The sequence below is a fragment of the Anomaloglossus baeobatrachus genome, chromosome 8 (assembly GCF_048569485.1).
Source record: "Anomaloglossus baeobatrachus isolate aAnoBae1 chromosome 8, aAnoBae1.hap1, whole genome shotgun sequence".
In the NCBI taxonomy this organism is placed as follows: Eukaryota; Metazoa; Chordata; class Amphibia; order Anura; family Aromobatidae; genus Anomaloglossus; species Anomaloglossus baeobatrachus.
Window position 1 is genome coordinate 225,116,006 of NC_134360.1, and position 26,736 is coordinate 225,142,741.

The 26,736-nt window shown below is 47.2% G+C and overlaps 1 protein-coding gene across 1 annotated transcript in view; it reads right to left on the reverse strand.

Moving 5' to 3' along the window:
* ST6GALNAC5 (ST6 N-acetylgalactosaminide alpha-2,6-sialyltransferase 5) overlaps positions 1-26,736 on the reverse strand; it is a 111,157-nt gene that overhangs the window by 20,249 nt on the left and 64,172 nt on the right. The window contains exon 3 of the mRNA XM_075321118.1: positions 9,553-9,962. Within this exon, the coding sequence (XP_075177233.1) occupies positions 9,553-9,962 (410 nt within the window). The remainder of the gene's footprint in view (positions 1-9,552; positions 9,963-26,736) is intronic.

Consider the following 26,736-nt stretch of genomic DNA (forward strand, 5'->3'; position numbering starts at 1 on the left):
CTGGACAGGAGCTGAGGGTTTTTTTTTTAATGCAGAATTCCCTAATAGAAATCAGTTTATAACAGTAGAGACCCCCTTTAAGTGCTTCCATTAAGGTCTGCCGCAGATTCAGGATTTAGCATGGATATTGGAGCCAATTCTGTTCCAAAATCTGCTGTATAAAATTGGAATTTTTTTTCACACCTAGTAGAAAAAATGCACGCGACTGAAAACAAGCAGCAAGCAGAGTGTCCTGCATGAAAAAAAGTGCAGCTCCATGGCAGAAATCGAAGGAGTCACGGCAAAACAGCAGTGTCTTGATTTCACTACACTGCCCCCGGAGGTAACATGAAGCATTGCATGCAGTCCATAGAGATCAATGTGATGCATGAGCGTGCCCGGGTCCTCCACAGCAAAAGGCACTTTTTAAAGTCCCTGGAAATGGAGACTCCGATCACAGAAAGAAGAATTCCTGAAAAAAGTGGTTTCCAAAAGTAGAAAACCCCTTTCAGTGCCGGGGGATCTGTATGCAGGAGGTTCAGGATTTGACCTAGATTTTTCCATGAATGTAAACTAAAAAGTTTGTTTATATTCAACCCCCCTAAAAAAAACCCAAAAAAACACCAGCTCCAGTGAATAAGGCATTAATGTACCCGATATTCCGTGGCTCAGCATCCGGCAGAATTCAGTTTCGATCTGGCGATAGTAAATCCGACCTGTGCACATTTCCTTATATATAATGAGAATGTCCCTTTTGGCTTTAACAATCTAGTATAACAACAAAAATATTGGCTGCAGTACCATACTCCGCCTACAGTTGAGGGTGGCGCTGTTTCACAGCCCAGAAACGAGTAAATATTCAGAAATAGTCTTTCCCCTTCCATCTTCTCATCCAACCCGCCAATTATTGGGAGATGCATTTTTCTTCAATGTTTTACGCCTGATTTATTCTCTCTCGGCGCTTACATCTAATGTACGACTGGAGAAATTGTATCACGCGGCGTCTCTTCTTCGGCCTCGTCTCCCCCAGGTCGCTCCTAACATGAGTATAAATATTAACGCGCATTGATTTATTGGAAGCAGAGCGATGAGTTTACATAGACTGCGGGAATAAAGAGATGATCGAGACGCCAGGAGGGAAAAAGCATCGGAGGACATCAACATAGCCACGATGTCACTGACCGGGAGGACGTCCTCCTGGTGCTGAGAATGGAGACCGCAGCCCCCCACAACGCCCCCGACAGTGCGCCCGACAGTGCACAGGATCCTCGCTTCTATCCTCCTCCCACATTATTACATTGACTCCATTTGTTTTTTCTTTTTCCTTCTTCTCATTAGTCTCACGTCAGTCAGGAGAAGCGGCAGCGCTCGCCCGAATCACTCATCTGCTCCAGACAAGATGTATCCTCATCAAAACACCTTAAGAACAGGAGATTTTTAATTTTCCATGTCGTCCTTTCATCTTCATCCGACAATGGGGCTTTCAACTTTTAGGGAATTTTTTTTTTTCTTACTTAAATGCATGTATTTGTTGCAGAAAATTCATTTGTTGCAATGGAGTTTCATTAAAAGTTTTGCTTTACATTTACTTTTCTGATTTATGACCAAAATTGAAGTTAAAAATCCCCCATTAGACCGTCAAAGCAAGCTCACTGATGGATGCTCAGTTAACTCATTCTGCAGCCAGCAGTATACAGTGCGATACATGAGTTATAGAAGGTGAAAGGCGCAAAAGCTCAAAAACTCCAATTAGATGCATTTAAGTAAAAAAAATAAATAAATAAAATCACCCCTCGCCCCACCAAAAGATAACAACACCCTTTTACAATGTCGGCATATAGTGGATGAACATTCCTTGAAACATTCATTTCCCGACAATCTTGTAGTATAAACTGACTGTCTATCATCTGATGAACAAGTAAAGCGCTTGTTCACCAGGAAAATAATTAAGCTTGCCAAAAAATTATCATTCTCGGCAGCAGAGTATAAACAGAACGTACTGCCGAGAGCGACGACAGAATGTGCACATGTGGCGCCCCTGAGGCTCAGTTGCCACAGGGTACTGCATCTTTTAAGATGTACTATTCATTCCGGGTAAGAGAAGGCTAATCACTGGTGTTTGTTTCACTTAGGCTGCTTTCACACATCCGGTTTTTGCTGAGCGGCACAATACGGCACTCTGCAGAAAAAACGCAACCGTTTTTTTTTTTTTGCTGCTGCTGGTTGCGTTTTTACCGTGTAGACTTGCATTAGCGCCGTATTGTGCCTCATGGCCTTGCTTTGCGTTCGTTTTTTGCCGGATGCGGCATATTTAGCCCATGCGGCGGCCGGGTGGAACGTTGCCTGGCACGTACTTTTGTGCGGCGAAAAAAACGCATCCGGCGCGATTTACAATGCAAGCCTATGGACGTCGGATACGGCGTCCTGCGGCAAAAAACGCATCCGGCCGCCAGATGCGGTTTTTTGAACTGCGCATGCTCAGTATCAAGCCGCATCCGTCAAAAAACAGACGGGCTGCACGAAAAAACTTATGCAATGGATCCGTTTTTTTCATCTGTTGCATAGGTTTTTGAGCCGAATTGAGCCGCACTGCAAAAACCGGATATGTGAAAGCAGCCTTACACAATCCCCAGCCCATGAGTCAGCTAGTTGTACAACACAGGAAGCCAGACAGCCTGGGGAATTCCAGGTTACCAGGGCAACAGCCACTAAGAGTCATCCAAAGGGTGGGGGCGCCTGAGGAAGTGAGCAAACAGAGTTTCTAGTCAGATCAGTCTGGGACAGAGAAGTACCAACAGGTCACTGGGGATGTGCTACCCAGCTCCCCTCAGGGAGACCGCCCAGGATGCGTGCTTCAGAGCTAGCTCGGGAAAGGAGAAAGTGCCAGAACATCATGGGACTTGTAGTACCACGGCTGCTATAGAGAGTGCTTAAAAGCTTCTATAGCTATAACCGGGCAGACTGGAAGAGGGCGAGAGGCAACCGGTGGAGATGGTGAGACTGAGGAGAACATGGTAGCTGGAGGTCAAGCCTAACCATTCCCACAGTGCCAGCGCTGACAGGGTGCAGAAACCCTAGGACAGATTATACTCTGTTGTCTGCCAGAATCTGCAGGGGATGGGGATTTCAAGTCTCATCGGCCACCACCCATTTTCCCGGAGCACAGTGACACATAGGATCCGGGGTTGGGATTGTAGCCAGGCCCCACGGCGAGGATCCACACCACATACCACAGGTGGCGCCACAACAAACTTTCCAAAACACCATGCTTTCCCCTTCATTTCCTGTACGCCTCGGGGCAACGGAACCGGGTAAGACCACCCCGTGACATCGCCTGACCTGATCCGGCAACGAGTAGGTTAACCACCTGCCCCGTGAGGCGCGATCCATTATATATCAGAACCGTTGTACGCGCTAAATAGGTTATTAAATGACCGTCCGCAAAAAAAGTGTCTGGTCACCGGTCGTTTCCGGCTGCAGGGCAATGTATGTGAAGTCCTCTGATTCACGTCTGATTAAATAAGTATCATCTATGGGGAAAACATCTGGTACAACTTCATATTGAGGTGGAATAATAATATCTCGCCACCATAAATGTCTTTTTTTCTTCTTTCCATTTGTCAGACAATCCTGGTAATTATAATCTTCTCTTCCCCACACATTTTATTATATATATATATATATATATATATATATATATATATATATATATATATATATATATATATATATATATATATATATATATATTTATAATATATAATTACAAACATTGTATACAGATTGTCAGATACATGCCCGGTCTTCTCTTTTTCCTCCTCCTCCCTGTCCTGGCTGTGGCCACAAAACAATTAACTGCAGCAGGAGCCTCCCCCCTCTGTACTTCCTACCTCCTGGACTGAGGGGGCCGGGCTTCATGAAGCCACCAGCTGCAGATGAACCTGATCCGCTGGACATTAACCCTTGTGTTCTCTCTGGGATTTCCAGAAGACTAAGGGCCCGATACGTCATTTGTGCAATTTTTTTGTTGCTTTTCTTGTGATATTAGTTGACGTTTTTGAGTCAAATTCTTCAAATCGGTGCACAATTTTCATGGCGTTCGCTCAAAATCAAAAGTGCCCTTTATTTTTGTATTTTACCTTTTAAACAGTAAAAGGTGTTAAAATTTATGAAAAAAATTTCAGACGCACAAAAAATGTAACTCCAAGGGAAATTGAAGCAAATTTGTGCAAAAAAGCAACAACTTTTTTAAAAAAATAAATAAAAATTGCAATTAGCCAAAACCATCTGGAAACCCCCAAATTTCACCCAAAACGGCAAACATAAGAAAAAAAAACAAAAACACGACAGGCAAGGTTATAAAATAAAAACTGTAAAAAAAGAAATTGGGGGAAAAAAAGCGCAGTGCAAATGAGAAAAATGACAAACAGCAAAAAGTAAACCTAACAAAAAGGTGCAAATGGTGAACGAGGCTCTTATAGCTTTAGATTAAAAGGAACAATATTTCAGGGTTTAGTTTCCCTTTAGGGAGATGAAGGATCATTTCTACGCCGGTGCCCTGGGTCCTCGGGGCCATCGTTCCTTCGGCGCCCATCTGGCATCACCATAATTAACACTTAACATAAAGCGAATGCTGAACCTAATAAACACAGCAAATCTTAATAATGGATCCATCCGGACACCTCCCCGATACTCGCACGTTCATCCATCTCCATTTCGGATCAATAATTAAAATCCTGTCCCGCGAATTCCACTTGAATATTAATGTGGCTCGAGACTCAACATAAATCTAAAAAAGGATGAAAAATCTGCGCTTCACGGTAACTGACGGGCGAGGAAGAGCTGCCACCAGAGTCAGACGATTCTCACGTTGCTTCGTTCTGTTGCTCATTGTCAAATATCCGACAAGTAAAATAGTTTGATCATTTTGTCACTTTCCGTTCCTTTCTTTGGAGCATTGTTTAACTCTACGACTTCCGGAGGATCGCGGCCTCTTGACTTCACCTGGTTGGAAAGAAAACCCAAGACTGATCGCAACGATGACCACAGTCGGCACTCGATCTTACGGTGAGGGACGATCCTGGATCACACTGGACTACTGCAACCTCCTGCTCTCTGGCCTCCCTTCTAACACTCTTGCGCCCCTCCAATCTATCCTGAACTCTGCGGCCCGCTTAATCCACCTCTCCCCTCGCTACTCCCCAGCCTCGCCACCCTGCCAATCCCTTCACTGGCTTCCCATCGCCCAAAGACTCCAGTTCAAAACATTAATCATGACATACAAAGCCATCCACAACCTGTCTCCTCCTTACATCTGTGACCTAGTCTCCCGCTACCTACCTGCACGCAACCTCAGATCCTCACAAGATCTCCTTCTCTACTCCCCTCTTATCTCCTCTTCCCACAATCGCGTACAAGATTTCTCCCGTGCCTCCCCCATACTCTGGAATGCTCTACCCCATCATATCAGATTCTCCCCTACCGTGAAAAGCTTCAAGAGGAACCTGAAGACCCATCTCTTCCGACAAGCCTAAAACCTACAATAACCCTCAGCCTAGTACATCACTGCGAAACCAGCTCTGTCCTCACCTATTGTACCCTCACCCATCCCCTGTAGACTGTGAGCCCTCGCGGTCAGGGTCCTCTCTCCTCCTGTAGACTGTGAGCCCTCGCGGGCAGGGTCCTCTCCTCCTGTAGACTGTGAGCCCTCACGGGCAGGGTCCTCTCTCCTCCTATAGACTGTGAGCCCTCGCGGGCAGGGTCCTGTCTCCTCCTGTAGACTGTGAGCCCTCGCGGGCAGGGTCTTGTCTCCTCCTGTAGACTGTGAGCCTTCGCGGGCAGGGTCCTCTCTCCTCCTGTAGACTGAGCCCTCGCGGGCAGGGTCCTCTCTCCTCCTGTAGACTGTGAGCCCTCGCGGGCAGGGTCCTCTCTCCTCCTGTAGACTGTGAGCCCTCGCGGGCAGGGTCCTCTCTCCTCCTGTAGACTGTGAGCCCTCGCGGGCAGGATCCTCTCTCCTCCTGTAGACTGTGAGCCCTCGCGGGCAGGGTCCTCTCTCCTCCTGTAGACTGTGAGCCCTCGCGGGCAGGGTCCTCTCTCCTCCTGTAGACTGTGAGCCCTCGCGGGCAGGGTCCTCTCTCCTCCTGTAGACTGTGAGCCCTCGCGGGCAGGGTCCTGTCTCCTCCTGTAGACTGTGAGCCCTCACGGGCAGGGTCTTCTCTCCTCCTGTAGACTGTGAGCCCTCGTGGGCAGGGTCCTCTCTCCTCCTGTACCAGTCTGTTTTGTACTGTTAATGATTGTTGTACTAGTTTTTATGTATACCCTTTTTCACTTGTAAATTGCCATGGAATAAATGGCGCTCTAATAATAAAAAATAACAATCACACGATTGTGTCCGTTATTTCATCCTGATAAATTCTCAGCTATAGACTGGGCGATACTCATGGACTGACAGTGGCTCCTGGAAAAATCCTATAGCTTAAAGGGGATGAATACAATGAGAACAACATGTCTACCGTCTTCCACAGCACCACAATTGTGCACAGGATGAATGTATTATTGCATCTCAGCCCAAATAACTTAATGGAACGGGACTGCAATACCCGACAAGGCACAGACGAGGGGCGACGCTTTAGGAAAAATATTTACATTTCTATACCTTAAAACAGTCTATAAATCACCACCGTTCCTTTTTCCTAATACACTTAAAATTAAATCTGAGCAAACTCTTAAAACTCTTTAAAAAAAAAAAAAAAGTTAAAATTAAAATCTTCTGTCATTTTGATTTTGCGCACGCAGCTCTGAAGTGCACATCTGTACCTCCATAATAACAGGCAACTAAATGGAAAATTAGGGGTCTCATATAGAGAGAGGGGGGGGGTCCAATGAAAACTCACACTGTATGGACCAGAAGAGAAAGCCCCCCCCGTGTAGAAGCTCTGAGTCTCGTGGGCGCAGGCTGTATTATGGCTGCAGCAGGGAAATGTTTGCCTGATCACTATTGGTGCCGCCCTGGACATTTTCCTGATTGACAGTGCACCAAAAAGATCCAAAAAAGTGCCGACAGTGGAGAGGAGGCACAAGGTGAGATGACTGGGTTTTCTTCGGTCTTCTTATATCTATCTGACGACTTCTGCTAAAATCATTTTTTTTCTCCATTGCTGTAGCTGGCCAAAGGGATCACCCACTTAAAGGGGTTGTCCAGGCTTGGGACAAAAGTCTGCAGTCACCTTGTGTGACTGTAGACCACATAGTCGTGACAATGCGCACACCACATGCTGGCGCGATTCTCCGGTATTCCTGGTGGGAGCAGGTGGCCACGCGACTTACCAACTAGACGTGTCCGGCTTTGCTCAATTATCTTCTATTCAGAGAAGCCGAACGCATCCGGTCATCATGAGACTGCAGGTATGCCAAACAACCGCTTGCACCGACAATAACGGATAATAGGGAAAGTGTGTGCACTCGGTCACAATTATGCAGTCACAGACTTTTGTCTCAAGCCTGGACAATCCCTTTAAAACTTTATCTAAAGAATGCTGATAGTTTCAGGTGAGTTTTCATAATATGTTGTCCGCTGTGTGAGGAGTAACACGATTTCTAGTCATTATGACTTGTCTCCCGCATTTTCACTAGTTTTCCCCTGTGCAGGCTGCCCTCTCATTTTCAGTTGTCTCTAAGCTAGTGGATGGAGACGAGCTGCCATGATGTCTCCCATGCACAGCACACACAGACATGAGGGATTCCTGCTCTCCTGTCTATGTATACATGTTCAGAAGCAGCAGGACTGAGCGGCTCAGATCTGAATCCAACTCTGTACTGAGCAGTGTAGCTGTGAATCCAGCTCTAGGGTAAAATAAAGCAATTACTAGCATGGTTGATATTATAAGGAAACACTGAGCAGTAAACGTTTTTCTCCAGCTCTGGGGTTAAATAAAAACACTGAGGAGCAGCAGCATGGAGGACATTATACAGCAGGACTGAGCAGCTCAGATACGAATACTACTCTGTACTGAGCAGTGTCACTGTAAATCCAGCTCTAGGGTAAAATAAAGCACTTACTAGAATGGTGGATATTGTAAGGAAATACTGAGCAGTACAGGTGTGAATCCAGGTCTGGGGTTAAATAAAAAACACTGAGGAGCAGCAGCATGGAGAATATTATACAGCAGGACTGAGTGGCTCAGATCTGAATCCAACTCTGTACTGAGCAGTGTAGCTGCAAATCCAGCTCTAGGGTAAAATAAAGCACTTACTAGAATGATTGATATTATAAGGAAATACTGAGAAGTCTAAGTGTTACTCCAGCTCTGGGGTTTAATAAAACATTGAGGAGCAGCAGCATGGAGGACATTATACAGCAGGACTGAGCGGCTCAGATCCAAATCCAACTCTGTACTGAGCAGTGTCACTGTGAATCCAGCTCTAGGGCGAGATAAAACACTTAGCATGGTGGATGTTATAAGGAAGTACTGAGCAGTACAAGTGTGAATCCAGGTCTGGGGTTAAAACACTAAGGAGCAGCAGCATGGAGGACAATATATAGCAATACGGAGATGTAGCTGTGAATCCAGCACCTCAGTAGATAAAACACTTACTAGAAAGCAGCAATATAGTCTTTCTCCACTTTTTCCCTTCCTCCTCATAGATTTACATAGGCAGCTGTAATCAAATTCCTCAGTGAATGTCAGCCTGTCTTTTCTTGAGTAAATTCACTTGTACTATTGACTTATATAAAGTTGGATGAAACAGTATTGGACTCATTGATGTTGGCCCTGAAGTACTTACCCGACATTACCAATAGAACAAAACAAAAAAAATATTAAAGGGAACCTGTCACCTAGAATATGCGTTCTGACCTATCAGCAGACGCATGTGTGCCCTAATTACACCTCCCTACCCATCCTTGTGTTGTAAAATTGTATAATATGAAAGTAATAAAAAACGTTTTAGTACCTTCATATTTCCTATGTAAATTAGAGAGCTTCTGGTCACAGGGACGGCGCCTTGCCCTATGGACGTCTGCATACTTTCCGTGGTATCACGCACCTGTGGGCGTGATACCATGGAGTCACATGAGCGACGTCACAGTCGCTCATTCTATCCTGCGCACATTGTGGCAGGCTTCTTTTCCGGGTGTTCACGCGCTGGCTTCAGACGCGCACTGCGCATGCACAGTGCACATCTGAAACTGACAAGTAGAACCCGGAAGAGAAGCCTGCCGCAACAGTAAGTGTAAACGTGCGCAGGATAGAATGAGCGACGGTGACGTTGCTCATGTGACTCCATGGTATCACGCCCACAGGGGCGTGATACCACGGAAAGTATGCAGACGTCCATAGGGCAAGGTGCCGGCCCTGTGACCAGAAGCTCTCTAATTTACATAGGAAATATGAAGGTAATAAAACGTTTATTACTGTCATAGTATACAATTTTATAACACATGGATGGGTAGGGAGGTGTAATTAGGGCACACATGCGTCTGCTGACAGGTCAGAACGCTTATTCTAGGTGACAAGTTCCCTTTAAATTCTACAGAAAATTTAATTTTGTTTTTTTTCCAAAAAAGTTTCCTACCTGTCTTTTCCAGTTTCCTTCTTGAACAGTTCATCGAACTGCAGCATCTTGTGCCGGGTGATGATGTGCACTTTTAGTCGAGGTAGTATCTTGCTGATGAGCTGCAGATTGTTGTAAACTAATCCTTTGCCGTCTCTTCTCATGTAGCTGCTGGGCCCCCAGAATATGAAGACGGTGCCCTGGCTCATGTTCAGGAGTTCATTGCGGCTGCGCAGGATCCGCTGGATGCTGGAGTGCGCGATCACTCGCAGGCCGGTCTTGTTGCCGACGTCCTGTCCGTAGCCCCGCGTGGGGGCGTCATTCATGCGGATCACACACTCCGTCTGGTCGATCTGATGCCCCAGTTTACTGCCCAGCAGGTGTCCCGAGCTGGTGACCAGCGCACAAGTCTTGCAGTGCATCCTCAGGGGCTGCGGAAACAAAGGCAAAATAATGCAGGGTAAATGCTCGCGTCTCAGCTCCAAAACTGCCCCCTACATTCCCTGCAACGGACAAGAGGAACGACTACAAAACACCCAGAAATTATAAAAGGTGAAGAATATTCCTCTCCTGAAAAAAAGCTTCATAAAAAATGTGACGACGACATTTAATCTCCAGCCGGCTACGGATAAATGGAATTCTACAGCAGAAATTAGAGCGAGTGATGACCTGCAGGGATAGACCCCGGATTACAGAATGAATACAGGACTATGCAGGGTATGAGTTATCCTTAGGATAGATAATATCGGATTATTTGGGGTTGGACCCACGGGGATCAGCTGGTATCCACTGCTGCCGGAATGACAATCTACAGCGGTGCTCTTCCACCAGATGTGGCACCTGCTGATCGAATGACCAGGTGATCGGTGAAGGTTCCGCACAGTGGCCCCCATCAACGTGATACTCCTGACCTTCCCCAAGGAAATATTACAATATCACAGCCCTGAAAACTCCTGTAGAAAGGCCCTAAAAGGGGCCAATAATCAACAATGGTGATCTCCAACCTGGCACTGTGCATCAAAGCAAATCTCAAGATGTTCCTAACAAAAGCAGTAACGCAAGCAAGATGGCCGCCCCCATGTACAGAAAACAGAATAATAATACAAAAAAATCTACACAAAGTAAATAAAAACTAATTAGACAATAGAGTATGTGTCACTATCTGGATTTTGTAGTACACAAAAATAAAAATAATATAGGAGAAAAATTCCCTTTAAATGTTCAGAACCTTACTCAAAGACAAGAGTATAAGTAAGGTGAAGAAAGGAGTGGCTCAGTGGTGAGCCACTGTATACAGTGCAAAGTGATTAGTACAGTGGCTTATTGGTTAGCACTGTATACAGTGGATCATTGGTTAGTATGGTACAGTGGGTCAGTGGATAGTATAGTGGCTCAGTAGTTAACACCGTATACGGTGGGTCATGGTTTAGTATGGTGGCTCTTTGGTTAGGGCTGTATACAGTGGCTCAATGGTTAGTACGGTGGCTCAGTGGTTAGCGCTATATACGGTGGCTCAGTGAATAGTACGGTGGTGCATTAGTTAGTACGGTGGCTCAGTGGTTAGCACTGCATACTGTGGCTAATTGGTTAGTATGGGGGCTCATTGGTTAGCACTGTATATGGTGGCTCAGTGATATGCTTGGCTCAGTAGTTAGCACTGTATAAGGTGGCTCAATGTTTTGTTGGCTCAGTGGTTAGTAGGGTGGCTTATTGGTTAGCACTGTATACCGTGACTCAGTAGTTACCACTGTTGATTTGCAGCGCTGGGATCCTGGGTTTAAACCCCATCAAGGACAACCCCCACAAGATCTTAGTATGTTCCCGCTCTGTTTGCCTGGGTTTTTATGTACATTGTAACCTCAGCTCCATGCAAATAGCCAAAAATGCCCCCCCCCCCCACCATTTTACTCAATGTATAGAACTGAATCAGCCAAAGAAAGTTCACTAGACCTCAGATGCAGCTGGACAGACTTCCCCTTATGCCTTACAGTTATCACATCACATGGTATAGCGCAGCCAATCAGTAGAGACTATCACACCCTGTATAAAAGCTGCAGCAAGGAATGCAGCAGCCAAAATGTGGCGAATCTGGATAGTGAGAGGACGTCACAGATCATAGCTCAGCCATACAGATATGGAGAGAAGCCATAAAACACTGAATGAACTATACAGATAGGAGAGAAAACAATAAAACACTAAATAAACTATACAGATTGCATGTGCCAGGACAGCAGTCACTTGTCAAATATTCATTTGTTTGAAACATATCCAGTAGGCAAAAAAAAAAACAAAACACAAAAACAAAAAAATTGATTCATTTCAAAGAGAAAACAGACGACTATGTAACGGATCCATTTCCATAGACTTTATGGTTAAATTGCTGTAAGTTTGTAAGTTGTTTTTATGCAGACTTTGTATCTGCTGTGATAACTTTTTGCTGCTGGATCCGCGTTGGACCGACGATTCCTAGACATGTGAACTCCGCGTCGTGCCGCCGTTATCTGCGCGGATCACGCGTCCGGACACAAAGCGCATTCACATCAGCCCTTGTTTGCCGACACATTGTCAACAATTCTCAGACACGTTCTTAATTCTCATCTGAAACGAAGCCAAAAGTAATCAGCTCGTAAGAAAAAGCCGAGAATCCCCATCAATCTATCGAGAGCCCAATTATCCCCAACGCCGCGGCTCTCACAAAAAAAAATGACACTTTCAAGTCTTTTCTAGCGTCTTTAAGAATATCCTGCAATTAAAACATTTTCTTTACTTCTGTCGCAGCCGCTGCAATCAGCATCTTACACAGAATCGTCTCCGCATTTTCATTTGCAAGAAAGACTCTTGACATCTTCGCTAATGAACAGACTCGTACGACACGGAGAGACGCTAATTCTTATTTGTTGTGGAGTCACAGGGGAAGTCGGGAAGAGGAGACACTTCAAAAAGGAAAGGAGGATTTCTATCGAAAATCAAAGATCACTGGAGCCGAATCCATCACCTCCGCGTGTAAATGGTTCACAGATATCGAGAGGCGACGGGGAGATACAAGTGAGAAAAATGGCTATTGTGATCGGGGCAGACATCAAAGTGCCTGTGCTGGGGGAAATCGCTGGAAAACGACCATCCAAACAATGTTTCCTGACATTAGAAAAGAACAAGTAAAACAAATTGTCTCAAAAACAGCGCCCCTCTTATTCATGGCTATCATAGTATCATAGAATATTAGAGTTGAAATGGACCTCCTGGGTCATGTAGTCCAACCCCCTGCTCAAAGCAGGATTCACTAAATCATCCCAGACAGATGTCCGTCCAACCTTTTATAAAAGGGAACATGTCACCACTTTTTTGGCGTATAAGCTGCGGCCACCACCATCGGGCTCTTATATACAGCATTCTAACATGCTGTATATATAAGAGCCCAGGCCGCTGTGACAACATAAAAACACTTTATAATACTTACCCAAAGGTCGCTCGGTTAGCCATATTGGCGTCTCCGTTGTCCGGTGCCGCCTCTTTCGGACATCTTCGTCCTCCTCCTGACTCCTGTGTGCATGACGCATCTACGTCATACACACTCGCCAGTCCTGCGCAGGCGCACTACAATACACTACAAAAAGGCGTGATGCACCGCGGCTAGAGAAGAAGGAGGACGAAGACAAACCCTTCTTCTCTAGCCGCGGTGCATGACGCCTTTTTGTAGCGTGTAGTGTATTGTAGTGCGCCTGCGCTGGACCGGCGAGTGTGCATGACATAGACGCGTCATGCACACAGGAGTCAGAAGGAGGACGAAGATGTCCGAAAGAGGCGGCGCCAGCACCGGAGAACAGAGACGCCCATACGGCTAACCAAGCGACCATTAGGTAAGTATTATAAAGTGCTTTTTATGTTCTCACAGTGGCCTGGGCTCTTATATACACACCATGTTAGAATGCTGTATATAAGAGCCCAGTGGTGGTGGCCACAGCTTATAGGGCAAAAAAGTGGTGACAGGTTTCCTATAAAGACTTCCATTGAAGGAGAACTCACCACCTCTCATGGCCGCCTGTTCCACTCATTGATCACCCTCACTGTCAAAAGTTTTTTCTAATATCCAATCTGTGTCTCCTCCCCATCAGTTTCATCCCATTGCTTCTAGTCTTTTAGTCAGAATAAAACTGATCCCTCTACAGTGTGACAGCCTTTAAGATATTTGTAGACCGCTATTAAGGGCGGCTTTGCACGTTGCAGCATCACACGTGCGATGTCGGTGGGGTCAAATCGAAAGTGACGCACATCCGGCGTCACTTTCGACATCGTAGAAAAGCGCAAAAGCGTCGTTATCGTATCATCGGTGTATTCTCCGACATTTCCATAATGCCGGTGCAGAGACAGGTACGATGTTGTTCCTTGTTCCTGCGGCCGCACACATCGCTGTGTGTAAAGCCGCAGGAGCGAGGAACATCTCCTACCTGCGTCCCGGCTGCAATGAGAAGGAAGGAGGTGGGTGGGATGTTTACATCCTGCACATCTCCGCCCCTCCGCCGCTATTGGCCGCCTGCTGTGTGACGTTGCTATGACGCCGCAAGACCCGCCCCCTTAGGAAGGAGGCGAGTCGCCGGTCAGAGCGACGTCGCAGGGCAGGTGAGTGCATGTGAAGCTGGCGTAGCGATAATGTTCGCTAAGGCAGCTATCACAAGATATTGTACCTGCGACGGGGGCAGGGACTATCGCACTAGACATCGCAGCATCGGCTTGCGATGTCGTAATGTGCAAAGCCCACCTTAAGCGGGCTTTACACGCTACGATTTCGCTACAGCGATCTCGTTGGGGTCACGGATTTTGTGACGCACATCCGGCCGCTGTAGCAATGTCGTAGCGTGTGACTTCTAGGAGCGATTTTGGATCGTTGCAAAAACGTCCAAAATCGCTCCTCGTTGACATGGGGGTCCGCTGCCAGTTATCGCTGCTGTCGCAGGGGCGAAGTTGTTCCTCGTTCTTGCGGCAGTGCACATCGCTACATGTGACGCCGCAGGAACGAGGAACATCTCCTTACCTGCCTCCGGCCACAATGCGGAAAGAAGGAGGTGGGTGGGATGTTACGTTCCGCTCATCTCCGCCCCTCCGCTTTCATTGGGCGGCCGCTTAGTGACGTCGCTGTGACGCCGAACGGACCGCCTCCTTAGAAAGGAGGCGGTACGCCGGTCACAGCGACGTCGCTATGCAGGTAAGTATGTGTGACGGGGGTGCCAGATTTTGTGCGCGACGGGCAGCGATATGCCCGTTTCGCACAAACGATGGGGGTGGGTCGCATGCTAGCGATATCGGGCCGGATATCGCAGCATGTAAAGCCACCCTTAGTCTCCTCTCAGTGCTTCTCTTTTGCAAGCTAAACAATCCTAAATCCTGTAACCGTTCCTCATAGGAGATGGTTTGCAGTCAGCCACCATTCTGGTCACTCTTCTCTGAACTTGCTCCAGTGTGTTGATGTCTTTTTTAAAATGTGTTGCCCAGAACTGGACACAATATTCCAGATGAGGTCTGACCAAAGAGGAGTAAAGGGGGATAATGACTTCACGTGATCTAGACTGTATGCTTCTGTTAATACATCCTAGAATGGGGTTTGCCTTTTTTGCTGCTGCGTCACACTGTTGACTCATGTTCAGCCTGTGATCTATTAGTATACCTAAAGGCCCTGACACACAGAGATAAATCTTTGGCAGATCTGTGGCTGCAGTGAAATCATGGACATATTGTTCCATTTGTACACAGCCACAAACCTGGCACTGATTGTCCACAATTTCACTGCAACCACAGATCTGCCACCAATTTATCTGTGTGTGACAGGGCCTTAAGTCTTTTTCACACATGCTGTTGACTAGCTCTATTCCTCCCATGCTGTATATGCTCTTTTCATTATTCTTGCCAAGATGTATGACTTTGCATTTCTCCCTGTTAAAACCCATTCTATTAGTTGATGCCCATTGTTCCAGCTTGTTTAGATCTTGTTGAGTCCTCTCTCTCTATTCTCTAGTATTAGCTATTCCTCCTAGCTTTCTGTCAGCAAATTTAATCAGTTTACCCTTAATTCCTTCATCTAAATCATTGATAAAGATATGTCTAGTATTGCGCCAGGGCGGCACGGTGACTCAGTGGTTAGCACTGCAGTCTTGCAGCGCTGGGGTCCTGGGTTCAAATCCCACTAAGGACACTATCTGTAAAGAGTTTGTATGTCCTCCCCGTGTTTGCGTGGGTTTCCTCCGGGTTCTCCGGTTTCCTCCCACACTCCAAAGACATACAGATAGGGACTATAGATTGTGAGCCCCAATGGGGACAGTGTTGCCAATGTATGTAAAGCGCTGTGGAATTAATAGCGCTATATAAATGAATACAATTAATTATTATTATTATTATTATTATTAATTATTAAATAAAAAGAGTCAAGCTGCAATACCAACTGCGGCTCTTGGATAGAAGAGGCGCCATTTCTAGTGTGAAAAAAACCCACCTCTTTTTCTAAGCCCAGACAACACTTTAGCCCCTTCACCCCCGGGGGATTTTGCGTTTTTTGTTTTCCCCTCCCCCTCTTTCAAGAGCTGTAACATTGACTGAAAAATAAAAAATCTTACCATATCAGGGCTTGTTTTTTTAAAAGAAACCATAAGTTTTATCTTATAGTGTACTGGAAAACGGAAAAAAAATTTCAAGTGCGAAAAAAATGACAATAAAAAAGTGCAATTGCACAATTGTTTTTGGGAGGTATTTAATTCACCATGTTCACTATATGGTAAAACTGATGTGTCAGTGTGATGCTTCAGGTCGATATGAGTTCGTAGACACCAAACATTTATACTTAAAAAAAAAAAAAAAAAAAAGAAGAACAAAAAAAAACCAGAATTTTGCCCAAAAAAAAAAAAAAGTGTTGCACTACTTGCGCCATATTCTGCCACCCGTAGCGTACTCATTTTTCAGGATATGGGACTCCGTGATGGCTTATTTTTTGCGCCTAGAGCTGATGTTATTAATGGTTAAATTTTTGCGCAGATTCTACGTTTTGATCGCCTCTTATTGCAATTTGCGCAAAATTTGAAATAACCAAAAAACGTTATTTTGGCGTTTGGAATTTTTTTCTCGCTATGCCATTTGCCGATCAGATTAATTAATTTTATATTTTGAGAGATGTCATTTTTGAATGCGGCGATATCAAATGTGTATAATTTTTATTTTTTTAACCGTTTAATGTTCAATAGGGCGAATGAGGGGTGATTTGAACTTTTAGGTTTTTTTATTATTTAAAATTTTTTTTTTACTTTAATTTTATTAGTCTCACTAAGGGACTATAAGGACCAGCAGTTTAATTGCTAATTCATTTCTGCTGTTCACAGCTGCACAGCTCTGATCAACAGAAATGCTGTGTTCCTGTTACAGCCGCTGCTCTACCAGCTGTAACAGAACGACATCATGATAGCAACAGGAGTCATCACATGACCCAGTGCTACCATGGCAACCATCGGCACGCTGTGCTTGCATCACGGGGCCTCCGATGGCGGCGGGGAAAGGCGTGTTCTCCGCTGCAGGCATTTAAATTGCACTGTCACATTTTGACAGTGCAAATTAAGAATTTAACAGGTGCGGGTGGATCGCAGATCCACCAGTGCCTGATAGCCGCACATGTCTGCTGTACAAATTAGCTGACATGTGCAGGGAGCACCGCCGGCTCACCGCAGCAGCTGGCGGTGATCACCCCTTCATGATTTAAGATGTACTGGTATGTCCTCAGTCATGAAGGGGTTAGATTTTGGCCGTTTGCTTTGATACAACCCATTACACATGACTAGCTAAGTTGCTGTTACATCGCGGGGGAAGAAAGTGTTCCTTTCCTGTAGCAAAAACAATATGGTGCCCCCTTTAAAATCATGGCCATTCATACATTTCAAAGCACCAGAAATCATCTAGGAGTTAATCCAAATTCGAGTTGCACCGAATGAAGGATAGAAGGGGTGCAGATTTTCCATAGAAGTGTCTGCATGTCGATCGCAATAAATGACATCAAGTGCCAGGGACGGAGCTGGCATCGGAGCCCGGGATACCCCGACCACCGCATAGCAAAATTAGCTGCTCCCCAGGATTTGGGTTTATTATTTTTGCAGACACAAAAGTTGGAATCACTAGTGTGTGGACAACACACTCATTGTGGCACACAAAGGGGGGTATTACTATATGGGGAAAGGAGGGGGGGGTGATGTTACATTATAGAGGTTCAAAGAGGGGTTATTATGAATTTGGTGCAAAAATAAGAGGGTGCGCTTATGATGGGGAACAGAGGCGGCAGCATTACAGGAAGACACAAAAAAGGTTGGCAGAGGGGAGCAGTTTGTGTGCAGAGAGGTTTGGGTTGGAAGAAGTTGTTGTGGTGGTCAGGGCCGTGTGGTGGACAAAAAAAAAAGGCAGGCAACTTTTTTTTTTTCTCCCACCAGGGTTTGTGTTGCTAATGCTTTTAAACATTTTAAATGTCCTTACATTGGACCTGTATCGTTAACGGCATTCAGATGGATCTTATTTTACAGCCTGATGAGAAGAAAGAACTTCTAACAGCGGCTCTCCTTAAAGGGACAGAGCGCAGTGACCTCCGGGTCTGGGGTACGCACCGCTGACCGACGTATAGGGTTCTGTGCAATGTCAGGTCCACTTTACTTGTATCAACCCCAGACACGTGAACACTTTGGCCTCAGTTACTTGACTTTCCACCGTGCTGTCATTTCCGGCTTTGTCCGTCCTAATTCCCGGCTGACTCGGCACAGGAGCGTTATAAACCTTGTTAATGAGCTGCCACCAGTCCGGGGACATCGATTGAACCCTCGACTGATCCCAGAAGCAGGGGCCATTGTATCTTATTCTTCTTTCCAATTGTGCGGATTGTAGGGTAACAACCTTCCCTCCACCGCCCCCACAAAAGATGGATGACGGACCTGTAAACCGTAAGCACCTATAAAGCTCAGATTTACTGAGCCCGTTCTGTTCTGCTCCCAATAAAAGTGTCCGCAGAGAAAGATCAGTATCAATCACGGCCTTATTGGAGTGGGAGTTAGGACACAAAGATAACCTAAAGCTATCAACCAGAGTAATGGTCAAACCAACAGAAGCAATCAGCCAAGGGAAACGCGTGAGCGCAAGGTGAAATACACCGCTAATGTGCGCTGACAGATCATGATGATGGATCTCCGAGGGTCCACGGAGGATGGGAGGGGTCCCCGAGCTGCAACCACTGGGTCAGGTGCAGGCTGGTTTACAAATGGAAGAGACCGACCTGTAACCTGAACCTCTCGGTGTTCATCAGAAAAAAGCGATAAAGCCGGAGAGTGACTGCCCTGATCCCTGCTTTCCTGTCGCTGCCGGCCGGGCTGAAGACCGAATCTAATTTCCAGCTTTTATTGGACTAAATGTTTGCAATGGTTTCAATCTAATATAATTTCCCTCCGAGGAAACGGACAAATCGATAAATACTCAAATCTTTCACGTTTGCTCTTTCTACAAGTGTCTTGAAGCAGCGGAGGCCGCCATGGATCTGTCCTCGCCTACCATCCTCATGTGTTTCCACAACCTCGTTCACGTGCAGCGGAAGAAATCCAGGCGAGTTATCAATGCTAGGAAGAAAAAAAACAAACAAAAAAACATAAGCAGCATAAAGACTGAGCAGAAGTGCCGAGGATCAGTCCTACCGAGGATCAGTCCTACCGAGGATCAGTCCTACCGAGGATCAGTCCTACCGAGGATCAGTCCTACCGAGGACCCGTCCTACCGAGGACCCGTCCTACCGAGGACCCGTCCTACCGAGGACCTGTCCTACCGAGGATCCGTCGAAGCAAACATCCGTCCTACCGAGGATCCGTCCTACCGAGGACCCGTCCTACCGAGGATCCGTCGAAGCAAACATCCGTCCTACCGAGGATCCGTCCTACCGAGGATCCGTCCTACCGGGGATCCGTCCTACCGGGGATCCGTCCTACCGGGGATCCGTCCTGCCGGGGATCCGTCCTGCCGGGGATCAGTCCTGCCGGGGATCAGTCCTGCCGGGGGATCCGTCCTGCCGGGGGATCCGTCCTGCCGGGGGATCCGTCCTGCCGGGGGATCCGTCCTGCCGGGGATCCGTCCTACCGGGGATCCGTCCTACCGGGGATCCGTCCTACCGGGGATCCGTCCTGCCGGGGATCCGTCCTGCCGGGGATCAGTCCTGCCGGGGGATCCGTCCTGCCGGGGGATCCGTCCTGCCGGGGATCCGTCCTACCGGGGATCCGTCCTACCGGGGATCCGTCCTACCGAACAACAACAGGACCAATCCTCGTGCCAGTCTGCACCCAAAGCTCGGCCTTAGGATTACAGTTGCAGAAATAAACGTTGATTTTAAGTTTTGCAATGTAGTTTTATTTTGTGACTTTTGGGTGATTAAAGGGGTTGTCTATTTCTATATCAATTCATCTTAAATGTGTATGCCATAACAATGATAATAAATCTCTGCGATATGCCCCATCATAATATGATCTGTGGGGGTCCAAACCTTTGTGAGCACCTGTCAAGCCAAAAACAAAAAGGATGAAGCCCCTTGGTGTCATAACCTAACAATATGCGTTTTCCTAAAATGAAAACGTGCCCGCTAGTGGTAAATATATAGAAACGTAAGAGGCACACACCCCCTAGTGGTGACTATATAGACTAGTAAGAGGTACGGGCCCTAGTAATGACTAAATAGACACACAACCATTGTCCCCTAATGGTGACTGTATAAACCTATAAGAAGTAAATGCACCCTAGTGGTGACTATATAGACTTATAAGAAGCGCCCCCTAATAGTGACTATTATAGTCCTGTAAGAAGTATGCACCCCCTAATGGTGACTATATAGAAATTTAAGAGATACATGCCCCTAGTAGTGACTATATAGACAAGCAAAAATTACCCCCTATAATGGTGACTATAACGACCCATAAGTAGTAAGTGCACTCTAGTATTGACTTCATAGACCTATAGGAAGTGCCTCCTAGTGCAGACTATATAGACATGTAAGAATTAGACAGTCCCCTAATTTTTTTGCAAAACAAAAAAGTGGTGCTTAACTAAAGTTTTAATGCAGTTTTAATTCTCTTTAAGTCTAACCTATAATTGTGGATACATTTGTTGAGAAGTCCTGTTTATGCAGATACACCACCAAATCCAGGTTCTTAGGTGATTAAGATATAATTGTCGCGGGCGGGGAGGGGACGCTGCGCTCACCCACTGCTCGGGTCCGGCTGCTGCTGCTGCTCGCTCGGTCGGTGGCTCGAGCGGTGGGCCAGATCCCGGGGACTCGAGCGGCGCTCCTCGCCAGTGAGTGAAAGGGGTGGTTTTTTTGGTGTAGGGATATTGTCCGTGACGCCACCCACGGTTTGTGGTGAGGTTGGGACACCACCGCTGCTCTGTACAGGGATCCCTGGAGCATTGACAGGGAGCAGCTGAGATGTTTTCTCCCCTCCGTGGGTAGGGGGGGTTTTTGGTGGTCCTGGGGCCCGGTGGTGGAGGTCAGAAGGTGGGTTGCGAGACCTGGCCGGGTGCAGGGTCGCGGGGCAGCGCAGTGCCAGACGGCACAGTGGTACTTACTCACTCAGTAACGCACACGGAGTCTCTGATAAAACAAACGGCTGGATGGACGAGTCCCACAGACGGCTGCAGCGGTCACTCCCGGTAGGTTGGCGGTAACTGTCTCTCCCTGCACCGGTGTTCTGTTCTCGGCCCCAATGGCTTCCCACTGATAGCCAACATACCGCTGGGGAGCGGGCTAAGGGAGCCCTTCCTTTGCCCGCAGGCTCTGGCCCTGGGAGCTCTAGCTCTGGCGGTAGCTTTATCTCCCTCACGGTTTGGACGGTTGCATTCAGTTGGGTCTTTGCTGCTGGGAAACCCCGGAGGTTCCCGTCGCTGACGGATTTGACCGGTTTTACGGCGACTCCTAGCCTGGTCGGGGTCCGTAGGCCCTGCCGGATGGTGCTGGCTTATCTTCGCTCCCCGGTTCAGTACCGGCGGGCCACCGCCCGTCCCCGGTCCTCACGGCTGTGCGTCAATCGGCCTCTCCTGCAGACGGTCACCACCGTCTGCCAACCTTGCTGTCAGGTGCCCGGGCCACGTACCCGGACACGGTCAGTCAGTTCCTCCACTACTACTTCCTCACACTACAACTCCTCGTCACTATCTGACCTTCTTTCCCGCCTCCAGGACTGTGAACTCCTCGGTGGGAGGAGCCAACCGCCTGGCTCCGCCCCACCTGGTGTGGACATCAGCCCCTGAAGGGAGGCAACAAGGGTTTGGGTTTGACTTCGGTGTTCCTAACCGGGGTGTAGGGTGTGTTGTTGCAGTACCTGTAACGTCCTGGCTTGTCCAGGGCGCCACATAATATGTTCTGCAAGGTTCACACCTTTAAGATTCTAGATACAAATATGGACCTTAGTGTAGATTCATCCATGAGTAGAAGAGGGGAGGAGACGTTTGTGTGACGCTCTGGCAAAACAAGGTAGTCACATAGGTTATACAAGTCTCTCAGGTACAAAACTCCACGCTGCTTGGCTCACCAGCACAAAACCCACACCGAGGTGCACAACACCAGCCAGTAAAGCCTAGTCACCCCCTCATGACAATAAAGACACACCAGTGGGCAGGACCAGGCGGATGGGAGCGCCCACCTAGGGGTCCTGAGGTGTCAGGGGCGGGAACACAGTAGTCAAGGACTGACAGTCCAAGTGTGGAGTCGACAGTAGACGAGTGTGAAGTGCAGTGGAGTCAGGGGTTGGGGCCCCTAAACTACCAGACTATGTGGTAGACGGCAAGCAGGACCACAGGCGACGGAGATCCGGTCGCGGGAGACCTAAAGTGGACCGGGGCAGGGTTGTAGCCCAACGGTGCCGACAGCGGGAATCCGGTCCGGAGGCCGTGCACAGTCGGGGTACCTGGTCCCTAGGGCGAGGAAGGTTGCAACCCCCTGGTCAATTGACCAGATGGGGACAAGGTTTCAGGCCTTGTTCTACACAAGTCCAGAGAGTGAAACGGAAGCCCAACGCAGGGGATAAGGTGTCCGTCAGAAACCACAGAGATCCCAAGGGTCAGATTTCGCGGGCCACAGCTCCCAACATACACAGTACCGGGAGTGGACTTCCCCGTTCCAAGCAGAGTTGTCCCATTGAAGACACAAACACTGAGTGCAGGAGGAAGGGACCCCCTGTTTGCTACACCCGGGTGTGGGACCCGAATACACCCGCCGGAGGTGGCCGGTCACTGCCAATTTGGTTTACCACTGGACTTTGTGTGCAATTCTTTGGAACTGTGAGTACACCAACCATCCCCAGTCCAACCCTGCATGACACTCTCTGCAACCACCACTCCTGGGCACCAGGACTACACCTCCCCTACCCGTGGAGGGGATTCCATCCTGCTGCCCCGCTCTATCAGCCCCGGGTGTGCCATCATCAGACAGCGGCGGTGCTACCAACTCTCACCGCAACCCATGGGTGGAGTCACTGAGAAATCAATCCCCTGTAAATACCCCCTTCCTACGGTTGTGAGGACGGACGGCTGTACGAGCCCGGGTCCGGCTACCACTCGAGCCGCAGTAACAAACCCGGATCCGAGCAGCACCTGCAGTGGCCTGGCCCCCGTCCGCAACATTTATATATTTGTAGGCTTTGTAGATAATTTTATATTTTCCACTGTGAATATGGAGTCTTTATTTCATTCACAGACTCAAAACTGTGAAACGGTTATTTATAAGACAGTTCCAATGGTCACCACTAGGGGGAGCTCACTGCATCCTGATTATACAGTGAGCTCTATGCTACACTGTACAGAGAGCTCCCCCTAGTGGTGGCTGCAGGAAAATCGAATTTTAACATTTCACAGGGGATTTGGAGCTTTGTATCAGAAAAACTGAGTGCTGACTGTTATAAAGAAACATATATATATATATATATATCTCAATTTTGAACTTGGACATAAGATGGTGGAGATTAAGCTTTATGTAAACTATGGATGGCATATGTTAGGTTTTGCTTTTGATATGATGAGACAATCACAGTTCTGTTATAATTTATTTTAAAAAAAAAAAAAAAAAAAAAAGGGAAAATGTTCTGGGAATTCAACAAGCAGAAGCTGCAATCAGCAGACACCGCCGAGCGAGGTGCTTGGATTGAGAACAAAACTACAGCACATAATGGTCTGGCATCTAATCACACGGCTCCGCACTGACTGCTCCGCCGAGCTGTCGGTACAGCACCGTGCCCACAATGTGGCTGGCAGCCGTCCTGACCGGCGGTTTTGTCTCCACTGAGGTAGGAAAGCAAATTGCAAGTGAAATTAAATCAATCCGAATCGACTTTCTATTGTTTCCTTCGGAGTCGACCGTCACCGTCTTAATTGAATAATGAGGCAAACAGTTCAAATAAAAACGCCATCTTGATAAGTCATCGGATCAGAGTTACACCAAAGCTTGTGACTTGCTACAGGGCTCGAAAGGCCACGTCACCTCCAGGGTTTATTGTTGTATCAGTGAACAGAATATGAAAAAAAAAAAAATTTTTTTTTGCAAATAACCTTAATTCAAAGATTTAACGTTTTGTGTACACAGCTCCTATGCAGGAAGATGTGTCGTCATGGTGACAGACTACAAGCAAACCCAGTGAGATCTGATCTACACCCTTCCATTTGCCTCCGTCTTTCTAATCTACCAAGCTGACAACAGGACTACACAGGGTTTGTTTGTCGTCTGTTACCATGGAAACACAGTTCTGTATTGTAACTGAAAAAATATCCTACCATATAGAAATTTTAAAAAATAAATAAAGACGAAATTAGAATTACGGAGCACTGAAAATAAATAATTTTTAATGGGGTGAGGGTAAAATGATTGTAAAAAAATAGAGGCAATGTTATTTCTACCACGAGATGAACAATAATATCCCCCTCCCAAAAAAAGAAAATAAACCTAAAAAAAAATGTGCCTGCACCGTCCCAAAAGGGGTTAAAGTCCCACAATTATTCATGTGGATTTAATCCCTTAAATAGGAGATAATTTTGGCCTTAAAGGGGTATTCTGGCCCAAACACCATGAGACTGGACTGGAGCCAGACATCAGATCAGTCCATAGAAAAAACTTCCTTCATAAACGGGGGATTTATTTACTGTGGGAGGAAAAAAAAAAAAAACCCAAAGAACTAAGTGTGAAGTTTCCGTCTTCCAGATAAAAGGAGGATGTTTGTAGTTGTGGAGAGATGAGGCGGCGGCACAGACGGACGTTCCACCGCTACAGTAACCGTCCATCTGGTACCGGAGCCGCGTGTGGCGAGTGCTGAGATGTGAATGTGGACGGGGCATAGACGGTGATTCCTCAGGACGCCGGAGGGGATTATTACACAGGCCGCCATCTCCACACACAGACTCCGCTGAAACAAAGCAGAGTCGTCATGACAACCAGCTCTGCGGAAGACGAAACGAGGAGAAAATATGAATTTATCAGCCGGAGTCGTCACATGCCTTAATTAGTTCTAGATATTCATTATAGCCTGAATAATGAAATAATGATTGTAGGCGTCATCTCATCTCGCCCGTCACAAGTCACCTCAACTCACGTCACCCGTCACCTCAACCATCAGCTCACCCGTCACACGTCACCTTACCCGTCACACATCACCTCACTCGTCACATCACCTCACCCATCATCTCACCCGTCATCTGTCACCTCACCCATCACACGTCGCCTCACCCGTCATCTCACCAGTCACCCGTCACCTCATCCGTCACACGTCACCTCACCCGTCACACATCACCTCACACGTCACACATCACCCCACATGTCATCTCACCCGCCACATGTCACCTCACCCGTCACACGTCACCTCACCCGTCACACGTCACCTCACACGTCACACATCACCTCACACATCACCCCACATGTCATCTCACCCGCCACATGTCACCTCACCCGTCACTTCACACATCAGTTGTGATCTCTACGGTCAGAGGCCACATATAGGATATCGGTAGGCAGAGATACGTCCGCATGTCAGTGGTTAAACTAAATATCGGCAAAAATTACACCTCATACCTGCTGCCTCATCAGCGCCTCACAAACATAGGCCCCAAATACTGCCCCATCCCCGACTACAAGTGTCGCCATCATTGTCTCCATTGCCAACAGACTACACATCTCAGGGGTTCCCGTCAGCACCTCAGAAGCCACAGGCTGCCAGGTTTGTAAAAGGAGGGCAGATGAACAGCCTCAGGTTGTAGAAGGGGCCCCAGTCTATATATACACTCAAGTGTTTGCCACAGTATTGGAGAGTCATGTGCGACACTGCAAGAAAGAAGAAGCAAAGAACCATGCACGGGTAACTGTAAAGTACTGTGGGCCTGCCATCGAGGAGCCGGTGTACGGCCAGAGACTCTGTGTACCACGCTTGAGTGGCTATGGCTCATTTTCAGCACATCCTTACCGAATGTGGACCGATACTCGATTTCCCACAACACAAGAGACCAGAGAGACTCCCCAAGTCCTCACGGTGTCTGTGGCTGCCTACCTTTGTGCATCAGTCACTTACCCTGTGTCCATCACACCTTATATCATGGATTGGAATCACAAAGCTTGTGAGCCATTGCAGGAACTGCCAAGATTTGTTCCCCTATTGGAGTAACGTTAAAGGGATTCGGGCAGCACAAAATAATTGTTCAAACCAAGCACAGTCACTCCGTACCCCCCCTAATGTTGTCCCTGTATCTTCCCTCCTAGTTGTTTTTCATCCATCTCTGCCCTCCTTTGGCTTCATTAAACCCAGAGCTATCAATCAAGGAAGAAAGAGGAGGAGATAGGTGGAAAACACGTAGGTGGGACAGTACGCTGGCCTGATCGGACACGTCGAGGGTGCATGGAGCGTCTCTGCTTGGTTTGAAAAATCATTTTGTGCAGACAGATTCCCTTTAAAAAAAGTGTTTGTACAAAAATTACTAGCAGTTACTGCTCCGCTCATTGTATACGGGACTGATGGAGACTTCAGACTTCAGCCTCCACAATTCAAAGATCCCTCCTGCCACAACTGAGCTCACAAACTGCTGAAGATAAGTGGGTGGAAATATTAGACATGTAATCTGGAAATTAATAGCTGTGGGTCCGGTATAATTCTGGCAAGAGAAATCAAGGGATAACTTCACATGGGAGCACAATGAGCA